Source organism: Ostrinia furnacalis, unplaced genomic scaffold, assembly GCF_004193835.3.
Source record: "Ostrinia furnacalis isolate ACB-3 unplaced genomic scaffold, ASM419383v2 OfSCF4595, whole genome shotgun sequence".
NCBI classification, from domain to species: Eukaryota; Metazoa; Arthropoda; class Insecta; order Lepidoptera; family Crambidae; genus Ostrinia; species Ostrinia furnacalis.
The window spans coordinates 194,492-206,086 of NW_021134834.1; the positions used below are offsets into that span (position 1 = coordinate 194,492).

The 11,595-nt window shown below is 48.8% G+C and overlaps 2 protein-coding genes across 2 annotated transcripts; both read right to left on the reverse strand.

The window, feature by feature from the left end:
* Nucleotides 1–390: 390 nt before the first annotated feature.
* On the reverse strand, nt 391–1,937 carry LOC114359690 (kelch-like protein 3). Its single transcript, XM_028314168.1, has 2 exons — nt 1,934–1,937; nt 391–953 (listed from the first exon to the last, which is right to left on the reverse strand). The coding sequence occupies exons 1-2, from the start codon at nt 1,935–1,937 to the stop codon at nt 703–705; spliced, it is 255 nt and encodes an 84-aa protein (XP_028169969.1). The 3' UTR covers nt 391–702.
* Nucleotides 1,938–2,024: 87 nt separating this feature from the next.
* Nucleotides 2,025–9,527, reverse strand: LOC114359691 (influenza virus NS1A-binding protein-like). Its single transcript, XM_028314169.1, has 9 exons — nt 9,169–9,527; nt 8,854–8,930; nt 6,113–6,687; nt 5,876–6,034; nt 5,662–5,803; nt 4,102–4,575; nt 3,725–3,853; nt 3,004–3,123; nt 2,025–2,424 (listed from the first exon to the last, which is right to left on the reverse strand). Exons 2-9 carry the CDS (start codon nt 8,885–8,887, stop codon nt 2,174–2,176), a joined length of 1,884 nt encoding a protein of 627 aa, XP_028169970.1. The 5' UTR covers nt 8,888–8,930; nt 9,169–9,527; the 3' UTR covers nt 2,025–2,173.
* Between the last annotated feature and the right edge of the window lie 2,068 nt (nt 9,528–11,595).

Below are 11,595 nucleotides of genomic sequence, written 5' to 3' on the forward strand. Positions count from 1 at the left end.
TTTTTTTTGTTACATGATTCAATAGAATACTCTCATTTTATCAACCTAACGGTTACTGCAACTTGAAGTCTGCTCAGTCAAACAATAAGTAAAGAAATAGAAACTTCAGACAGCGTGTCACACGCGCTCCGGTACGAAAGGAAGCTGCGCCCTCGCAACGGGACGCTTCCACGCGCGCCGCCCGCGACCGGAACGTCGCGCCGGGACATACCCGCCTCCGCAGCGTCCGATCGCCGGCTTTTACCCGTGGTCCCCCCAACATGTCCCCCTGGTGGGTCCACGGGTAATTTATTTTAACTATGGTCCCACCGCACTAAGTGGCAAACATTGCTTGTCACCTAGCCTGGGTATCTATAATATTATAAAAAAATCTATAATTAATATAAAAAATAATTTTAGGTAGGTACGGCACCATAATATCTTTATACTATCTTCACATCACACATGTGGGTTAAAGTCACTCATATCCTACTCGGCGTTTGATATTTCATCCCAGACATAGGTGACATGCAACGTTTGCCACTCAGTGCGGTGGGACCATGGTTAAAATAAATTACCCGTAGACCCACTGGCAAACACTGTTCAGAACGGTGGGACAACGGGTAAAATAAATTACCCGTGGATCCACCAGGGGGACATGTCGGGGGGACCACGGGTAAAAGCCGGCGATCGCAGCGCGGGGTCGCCGCCTGCACCCCGCTATCAGTACACCGGCTCGCCGTCGCCGGTACCGTTCTCGCCGGGCTCGTCGGGAGCCGCGAGGGCCGCGGGCGGCGCGGACGGCGCCCACAGCGTGGTCCACTCGGCGTCGGGCTCGCGCAGCGTCTCCGCGCAGGCCAGGAACTCCTTGCCGTCGAAGCCGCCCACCGCGTACAGCGCGCCGCCCAGCACCGCCAGCCCCAGCGCCGCCCGCGCGCGCCGCAGCGAGGGGCCCGCCGACCACGCGTCCGCGCCTGCGCCACAAGTGAACAGGTCAACGACACGCGCTCGGAAGTAAAATCAAAATCAAAATTTTCTTTATTTGTTTAGACTAATTAAATTAGTTCTTGCAAATCGTCAAATGCTCTTAAGGAGCCTATACATGTCTCATTCTTTTTTTGCCCTACCGGCGCTTCGAGACAAACATTTGGCGAGTGCTGAGAAGAAGCGCCGCAACAAACTCAGTCACCACTGTCTGCCGGTTTAAAAATATAAAAAAGTAGGAAGTTACAATACATTCAGAAGCAAGTTACTTACCACGCGCTCCCGTTGATAGAAGGTGGCCTTTAAGACGCCCATCTAGCACGAGACCGCGTGGCAGTTTTGAATATATTTATTTAGTGCCGTGCTAATTTCTAGGTTAATTGTTGCGTTTTGATACATATATATTTTATGTCAGGTATATCTTTCCTTGACCAGTCCCCGAAGGCAGCGCCTGTTCACAGACATGACGTGTGAACCAGCCATCGCTTCACTCGACCATATTATAGGGAATGTAACGACCCGCCTCACACGCCACTACCCCAGAGACATTTTAGTGAGCATGACAAGTCCAAGATAGCTTCCAATCGATCAACATGGAAAGCATTGGGGGAGGCCTATGTTCAGCAGTGGACGTCCTATGGCTGAAATGGTGGTGGTGGTGGTGGTACATATACTGAAAATGTATCATTAGAAATCAACTACGGGGGCTAAGGAGATAAAAGGAGGGTTGGAAGTTTATATTATGAAAGTCCTATGTGTTTAAAGTAAGAGAGTTGAAATTTAAAATGTATGCGCTATAGATGCTAAGAGCGGATTTTACGAAACTCCACCCCTAATGGAGTAAAACGAGGTCCACGCGTACGAAGTCGCGGGCGGCCGCTAGTAATTAATATAGAAAATAATTATAGGTAGGTACGGCACCATAATATCTTTATACTATCTTCACATCACACATGTGAGTTAAAGTCACTCATATCCTACTCGGCGTTTGATATTTCATCCCAGACATAGGTGACATGCAACGTTTGCCACTCAGTGCGGTGGGACCATGGTTAAAATAAATTACCCGTAGACCCACTGGCAAACACCGTTCAGAACGGTGGGACAACGGGTAAAATAAATTACCCGTGGATCCACCAGGGGGACATGTCGGGGGGACCACGGTAAAAGCCGGCGATCGCAGCGCGGGGTCGCCGCCTGCACCCCGCTATCAGTACACCGGCTCGCCGTCGCCGGTACCGTTCTCGCCGGGCTCGTCGGGAGCCGCGAGGGCCGCGGGCGGCGCGGACGGCGCCCACAGCGTGGTCCACTCGGCGTCGGGCTCGCGCAGCGTCTCCGCGCAGGCCAGGAACTCCTTGCCGTCGAAGCCGCCCACCGCGTACAGCGCGCCGCCCAGCACCGCCAGCCCCAGCGCCGCCCGCGCGCGCCGCAGCGAGGGGCCCGCCGACCACGCGTCCGCGCCTGCGCCGCAAGCAGGGTTGCTTGATTTAAATCGAGTTGATTTAAATCACGATTTTTATTGCATGATTTTTTTTATAAAAATCACTGATTTAAATCAATATCCGAAAACGGAATTAATGCAACACTGGGAGTGCATATTAATCAACTATAATGTTCGAAAACAACGTTGATTTAGGTGTTCAAGTGTGAAATAGCCGTTTTGTATGAAAAATTGGTAAAAAAATATTTTTCCATAGATTTTCTTTTTGCGAAAAAAAATAATAAAATTGATAATTGTATTAAGATAGGTATTCATTTGTAATGGAAACGGACACCACTTAATACGAGCTGTTATTGACGAAAGTTTTTTTCTTGTTTCAGTAAAAATATGTCATACCATCTTACACAATTTACTTTTTTTGGCTTGTTCCGGCATGTAAAACTAAGGCAATGATTGCAAAATGTAATAAAAATCAAAATAATCACGATTTTTTTGATTAAAATAAAAAAATCATGATTTTTTCCACCCTGGCCGCAAGTGAACAGGTCACCGACACGCGCTCGGATGCAGTCGTGCAGCTGTGAAGGAACGAGTCTCACCGGGCAGCAGGAAGTCGGTGCGGCGCAGCGAGGCGGCGCCGTCGGAGCCGCCCGCCGACACCAGCCGCCCGCGCCACTGCGCGCCGCCCACCGAGCGCCGCGCCGTCGGCAGCGCCGGCCCTGCACAGTGCGCACCAAGCACGTCACTACCGCTCACTCCCCGCGACCTTATTCCACTACATAATATACACTCGACAGCAAATAAATCGCACCACACGCGACGCGAACTTTAAAGATTTTCTTTTGACACAATAATGGTGCCCCAACAATATTGGTGTTATTTTAAAGCCCAATAAATATCCTTAAAGAAAAACACATTTAATTTCTTAATAAATGATTAACAAATACCATAAATGTGACTTGAAAAAAGACCTCATTTTGGGCTCACCTCTGGGATCAATTAGACCTATGGTTATAAAACCAAATGATGATCACACGTGTCCTCTTTAACAGATGGATAGCGATTAATCCCAACTTAACAGTTTTATAGCCATAAAAGTTGGCTCAAGCGTAACTATCTATTTTTTGAAGAAGTGACTCTGGATCCTTGTAAAGAAACATTTTTGGGGTAAAAACCTTTCCTATAATGAAATGAAGTTTAGAACTAGGCTTTTGAATGGTACCAATATTGGTGTGAAGTGGGGATGCATACGTTTGCAAGTGCTTGTCGCGGGTGGTGCGATTTATTCGCTGTCGAGTGTAGATCAAAAGCGGCACCGACCCGGCGTCCAGACGGCGTTGGGCGCGTCCAGCGAGAGCGTCTCGGTGGAGGCGAGGCAGTGCCACGCGTCGCAGCCGCCCAGCGCCCACAGCGCGCCGGCCCAGTACACGCCCGCGCACTGCGACCGCCCTGCGCGCATCGAAGAGATGATATTAGCAAAATTAAACAAGTGAATTTTGGTGATAAAATAGGCATTTTGTATGTTTTTGTATAAAGCCTGAACAAAAACAAAGGGTAATATTTTGGTGTTATACATAGATTTCGAATATAAAAAATATACAATTTAACTAATTAAGACATGACAAAAAAACTGAGGTATGTCTCGTTTCTGTTGGGTCTGGGTCACAGATGACCGTTCTTCTTTGAAAAATACGAACCAGTGATCAAGGGTGGAGCGTCAGACCAGGCGTCGGCGTCGGGGTCGTAGCAGTCGACGCGGCGCAGGCTGAGCCCGCCGGCCCAGCCGCCGATGACGTAGAGCCGGCGGCGCGCATCGTCGGCGGCGGCGGCGGCGTGCGTGCGGGCCAGCGGCAGGCGCGCGCGCACGGTCCAGGCGCCGGCGGCCAGCGCGTGCACGGAGTCGAGGTCGGCGTGGCCGTCGCTGCCGCCGAGCGCGAACAGCGCGTCGCCGAGGCGCGCGGCCGGGAAGCGCGCGCGCGGCCCGCGCAGGTCGGGCAGCGGCGCCCACGTGTTGGTGGCGGGGTCGTAGGCCTCGGCGGCGCGCAGCACGCGCGCGCGGTCGTAGCCGCCGCACGCCACCAGCCGCCCGCCCAGCGCCGCCGCGCCCAGCGCGCACCGCGCCCGCGACAGCGCCGCCAGCCGGTCGCCGCCCGAGGGCTCGCGCGCGCCGCCTGCGGACCGCACACGCGACCTCAAACCCGAACGTCTTTCTTTGTCTCGCTTTCGAAATACACGAGTGCGTCACGTTACGTTCGGTCTCGGTGTAGTGATAAGATTAAGAATGATAGATTAGACACCTTGACCGACGGTGGCTGCGTCATAATGATAGATCAAATGTGCGCGTCGAGTGGTTTCTCTTTTGGAACCACTACGTTAAGATATTGACGACCTATTATTAAACAAAAAAAACTTCAATATTACGGTAACTGAATATAGGATCTCAAGTGATATTATTTACATATTAATAAAATAATACGCCTGGAATCTACGGTACCGACCACGTGAGTGGTCAATGTATTTTGTAACGTATAAATCGTAGCTCAACAGTACGTTCTGGACCTCTACTGAATAAACGAGCTGTTGTTGAACCGGCCGGGTTCGTTTGAATGACCGCCAAATTCATGTCAAGTTCAGAGTCACTCAACCGAAAACAATAAGATACACCGCGTGCGTCACTAACAATGAGCATGATTGACACAAATCGGTCACAGCCTCCTACTTCCAGTTAAAGATTTGGAAAAAGTTTCAACTTTTTATTCTAACTACATCTTTTCAATCGAGTCTTACGTCCGTATTCACAAACGATGTTTGCTTAAGTGAAACAGAAAATCGAACGCACAGCGTTGAATAGAGCTCTGTGATTGGTTCGTGTGTCACCCTATGCGTCCACGCGCACTGTGAGACCTCATAGTAATGTTTGTGAATGCGTTAGATACGTAGACGGTGGCCTCAGAGGCCACAACCAACGGCTACAGGGAAATCGGCACTCACCGAGCACGCCGCCTCGCGTGATGTCGCCGCCGGCCGCGCGCCACGAGATGCGCGCCGCCGCCAGCCGGCCGCGTAGTGCTACCAGCGCGCGCGTGCACCCGCCGCCCGCCGTGCGCGCCGCCACCACGCTGCACTCCGCCGCGCCGCCCGCACGCGCCACGCGCGCGCCCAGCGCAGTCGACGCANACTCCGCCGCGCCGCCCGCACGCGCCACGCGCGCGCCCAGCGCAGTCGACGCAGCCACCGGCGCCTTCACCTCCGCCCGCCGCGCGCGCGCTCCGCCGCCTCGCGCCGGTACTCGCCCAGCGCCGGCGCCTCGCCGCTCGACGCCGGCAACTCGCCGCAGTCGCGCAGCGCGCCGCGCGCGTCCACGAACAGCAGGTGCGTGCGCGAGCACAGCTCCTCCAGCTGCGGAAACACGGCTCATTGGTACCAGGTCACACGTCGCCGCCTCACACGCACCGGGCCGGGGCTACATACGTCGAGGTCGGCGGCCTGGCGCTCGCGCAGCCACGTGAGCGCGGCGGCCGCCACCGCCGGCGCCGTCTCCTCGCCGCCCTCGGCGCTGCTCTCGCGCAGCATCTCGATGTTGATCTTGGGCAGCGCGGCCAGCGCGCCGCTCGCGCAGATCTCGTCGAACTGCGGGCGAAGGAACGCGGGTCAGGTCGGGTTCCGTTGCGACGCCGGTGCGGCCGGAGCGTCGGACGGCGGACTCACGTGGTCGGCGATGTAGGCGTCGAGGTCGCGCAGCAGGTGCGGCTCGAGGTCGGGCAGCGCGCGCGTGAGCAGCGCGTCGGCGGGCGCGGGCCGGCGCGCCAGGCGGCTGGCCAGGTGCGCGCGCACGGGCTCGACGCGCAGGCGCCAGGCGGCGCGGTAGAGGCGGCGCGCGGCGGCGGGCTCGCGCACGCGCGCGCGGCCGGTGTAGGCGTACTCCACGAGCGTGCGCAGCGCCTCGGCGTCGACGCCCTCGACGCGCAGCGCGGCGGGCGCGGGCCCGGCGGGCGGCGGCGCCTGGAAGGCCTCGAGCAGGTAGGGCGAGGCGGCGGCCAGCAGCGCGCGGTGCGCCGGCACCTCGGCGCCGTCGGCCACGAGCACGGCGTCGTAGTGCTGGCGCGACTTGCGCAGCGCGTTGAGCGCCAGCAGCGCGCGCGCCGGCGCCGCCGCGTCCCGCAGCGACAGCTCGTCCGCGCCCTCCGCGCCCGAGCTGTCCTCCGAGCCCGACGCGCTGCCGCAGCCGCCGCCGTCTGCGCCCGACACACGAACACAATGACACGCTGACTGTGTAGGGTACGCTGACAGTTTACCCGTTAGAAAAAAATACTCAGCAACCATAAATCAATATTGCATCACAAGATTTTTCACAATGTGATAATGTAAAGCCTGACCAGGAACATAAAAACCCTCGCCATGTTGCGGAAAACTAATGGTACTAATTTCTTTTAATGGCAACAGTAACTGAAAACTTCATTCACATGTCACCTTGCATGTCAGTCTATTGCTGTCAAAGTGTAAACAAACTTTATTTTAAATGTGCGCAATTGATTTCGTGAATTAAATTGCTAAAATCTTTTTATAGTCGTAAAAGAAAAGTGGTTCACAATGTGTTAAAGTATTTGTCGAAGAGAAATACTAATGGTTCGGATAATATTTTCATTGAATAATGTTTCCGACAAAGGTTGTCAAATTGACTGACATGTTTATCGTATAGTACAGTCCACTATGAAAATGATGTGTGGTTTGTTTCAACTACCTATTTTAAAAAAAATTGTCACTTTCTAAGTGTTGAATTTTATGGAATTGGGAAAGAAGTGCCGAGTTTGAAGCGTTCATGAGCAGACATTGCAGTCGAATATTCAAGTTCTGAATTTGATATTGATGAATAATAAAATAAATCCTACTAGCTCGATTGATGGTTTCATTGAATTTATTTAAACCAGATTACCTATAATAATAGTATTTCATTAATTTATGAAAATATCAAATCAGCCCGTAATCCTGAATCCTGATACATAAAGTTAGCCTATTAATTTAACACAGGTACGACTGTACTCAGTGTTGCACTATCAAATGCAATTGACGCGCCTCTATGCCAGGGTTTTTATGTTCCTGGTCAGGCTATAAATGAGTTCTAATATGTAATTCGATACAATAATAGTAATTTGGTAACAAACAAACAGAAACTAATATAACAATTGAAGCTCCCTATAATCTAATTGCATTATGCTTGTGAATGAGTACTTGAAGTGAAGTTCCAGCCAATTCAACTAACTATAAGGCTGAGTTGCACCACCTAACTTTGACCGTAACTATAACAATTACCAGTATTTTTTGTATGGAGTTTGACAGATTTTTGACGTTTGTCAAAGTTAAAGTTAGATGGTGCAACCCAGCCTAAGTCTACTGTTTATTGTTTACAAGCTTTTTAGTTATGATGAGTCAATAAAGAGAGTACCTCCAGATCACAGATGTGTTAAACCATGTTAAAATGTATGAACTGTATTATGTATGTGACCTTGTTGGTGTACCAAATAAATAAATCACCACTTGCTCTTCAAAACACATTTTCCTTGAGTTATCACACTACTTCATTATTTTCCCTAAACCAGCTCCAGCATTGTGATTTAAGTCCAATAAAATGTACAATCATAGAATGTTTACTAGTCAATAACATATGATTTAGGCCTGACATGCAAACACCTGTTGTGTTGTAAACAAGTTTAGAATAGAAATAAAAAAGTAAATAAAAAAAGAGTCAAGATTATGAGGTAAAGAATAAAGCAGCCTCAAAAGCACATAAGTACATAGTACTTCTTCTGTGGTTAAAGGTAGGCGCTTGGCAGTATAATTTAGCTGTGTTGATGTACTGCTGGTTATCTACTACACTGTTCCAGGCACTATATCAGTTGATAACAGTAAGCTCTTTAAACTATCTGGTAATTGCCCTTGCCACATTACATATAATAAATTAAAATGATGTTATGAAAATATGGATAATATTAAAAGTGAAACAATGTAGATGCATACTGTTAAGAAAAATAAACTGCTAAAAATGCCGAGACATTAATCACAGTGGGCAATTGCAACTAGGTATTGTTATGGTCATTGGAGTTCTGGCAGCCAATTGATTCAATTGACTCCACATTGAACTGCTCACGGACAACCAAATCTTGTTTAGTCAGTCAACTACAAGTAGATATAATTTGTGAAATCACAATACTGTGCTCTGCAATGAGAAAACCAAGTTTGTTTTTGCAATATACAAAAAATACCTACTGTAGTCAATGACATTGACATTATTTAAAGTGAATTAAAAAAACCTACTTCATCGACTATAAGTAGTTAAAGTAAACCAATTACATTTGACAAGCAAACTAGGAAGGAAGCCGACATTGACCCTGAATCTGTGATGTAAGAACGTTTAAGAGGCGAAGGACTGCAACAAAGTTACAAGGACTCACCGTCGCCGTTCCTGTAGTCGTCCTGAGGCTTCATGTCGTGGCTTCCCGGCCGCGGCTCGCGCTCCGTCGGCTCCAACCTGCACAGACCACGCTACAGGTCAACTCTGCTCCGCCACCGCACGCCACGACACTAATCAGCGAGCGACGAGCGCTGCCGCTGCGCTCTTCGCGACTACACCGCGAGTTCCGACGAACGACTAACTGGATTACACTAGAAAGCACGTGGCCGCGCCTCGATCGAGCGGCGGCGACGCGTCGAAGGCCGAGACGCAGTAGTCGAGGATCACATGGCGGCGTGCACGTAAACAAACCCACCTGATGCGCTGCTCGCTAGCTGGGGACGTGCACTGCGGCTCGCTGGCGCTGCGCTCGGGGACGCACGCAGTAATTAGATTAAATTCATTACGATCCTGCTGCGACAGCTTGGGGAAACGTTCGACAACGCCGCGCAGACCTTGTTTTTAAATAAAAAACTGGCTGACTGACTTTGACATTTAACAACCTCCCATTGTTTGGCGTGTTCCATTGCAGGAAATTATTTAATATGTTTAGCAATTTTACATTCCATTCCATGAATTTCCATGCCACATAATATTATTGCTATGTGGAATCTTAAAATGCCTTTCATTTTAACTTTTTCAGCCCAATTTAATGGAGAGTAGAAATTAAATAAGGGCACTATAGCCTGACCAGGAACATAAAAACCCTGGCATAGAGGCGCGTCAATTGCATTTGATAGTGCAACACTGAGTACAGTCGTACCTGTGTTAAATTAATAGGCTAACTTTATGTATCAGGATTCAGGATTACGGGCTAATTTGATATTTTCCTAAATTAACGAAAAAATATTATTATAGGTAACCTGGTTTAAATAAATTAAATGAAACCATCAATCGAGCTACCATAGGACGTCCACTGCTGAACATAGGCCTCCCCCAATGCTTTCCATGTTGATCGATTGGAAGCTGCCTGCGTCCAGCGCTTCCCTTTACGATGTCGTCGGTCCACCTTGTAGGTGGAAGTCCCACGCTACGTTTTCCGGTACGCGGCCTCCATTCCAGAACCATTCTGCGCCATCGGCCATCAGTTCTGCGTACTATGTGCCCCGCCCATTGCCACTTCAGCTTGCTAATCCGTCGGGCTATGTCATCGACTTTGGTTCGTTTACGGATCTCCTCATTTCTGATTCGATCTTGCAAAGAAACACCAAGCATAGCCCTCTCCATAGCACGCTGTGCAACTGAGCTTCTGTATAAGGCCTATAGCGAGAGGCCACGTTTCCGAGCCATAAGTTATCACTGGTAACACACATTGGCATTGGTTATACACTCTAGTCTTCAGGCATTGAGGTATTTTGGACGAAAAGATGTTGCGTAGTTTCCCGAACGCTGCCCAGCCGAGTTGGATTCGACGATTGACCTCCTTCTCGAAATTGGACCTACCTAGCTGGATCGTTTGTCCGAGGTAGACATACCTACTTGTCGACAATCTCGAGAATTGAGCTCCCAACTGAAACTGGGTAGGGCGTAACATGGACATTCGACATAAGCTTCGTTTTGTCCATGTTCATCCTCAAGATGCTCGAAGACCTTAATCGATTTTCCCAACAGGTAGGCCCTGTTGGGAAAATCGATTAAGGTCTTCGAGCATTGTGTCAAGATCTTCCAACGATTCTGGCATGACCACAATCGTCGGCAAACCGATGTGTACACAGTACCAAAGTGTACCGAACAGTATATGTACACCTCCACAATATCTAGAGATCATAGTTAGCATACATTTTAACTTTCAAGTCTCTTACTTTAAAAACCGAGGACTACAATACAAACTTCTAACCCCCTTTTTAACTCCCATAAGGGTTGAATTTTGCAAAATTTCGTCTTAGTGACTACCTACGTTCTAAAAGGAGGTACCTATATTCCACTTTGATCACCTGGCTGATCAAAGCCAGTGGACTTACAGCGTGAAAGTGGACTTACAGCGACAATTAGTGTCCTTTGAATTTGTTCTGTGCCTTTGATCACCCACGGATACGATGTCCTGGGTGAGCCAAGTAGACTCTAGTTAAATTATTATTTTAGTGTCTTTTGATCATCTACAAACAAATCACACCTCCTCTGAATAGTCACATGTCCAATTGTTGTACTACATAATATTTTGTTTTGTAACATTTTTGATATTTTCTAAAAACCGCAATAAACAAATTGGACATGTACCTATGTGACAATTCAGAGGTATGATTTATTTATAGGTGATCAAAGAACACTAACAAAATCATTTAACTGGAGTCCACTTTGATCATCTTGGTGATCAAAGCCAGGTGATCAAAGTGGAATAGATAGACCATTAACCCCTATGAGAACTCTTTTGAGACTTGTAGTTTCCGAGACTTCGTGATGAGTGAGTGAGTCACTTAGTCATTCAATGACCTTTCTTTCTACTAAAATTATACGTACCTATAGTAATTATCATTAAAATCAAATAAATGAGTACCTACCAACCTAAGTAATTAAAATAAAGACCCTATCAAAAAATTTACAAATTACATACAGAAAATAAAAACGAAGTAATTCTTATCCTATTTAACTACAATCGCCCACGCGCCCATCCCATTTGTCCGCCGCTGAACCGTACCCTAATATTCATCTCGGTAGATGGCGGCACATAGTAAGAATTTGCAAGGAAGTTGTAAAAAGTCACTAATTAACACTTTGATTTGCTCGTTTAAACACAGTGAATGAT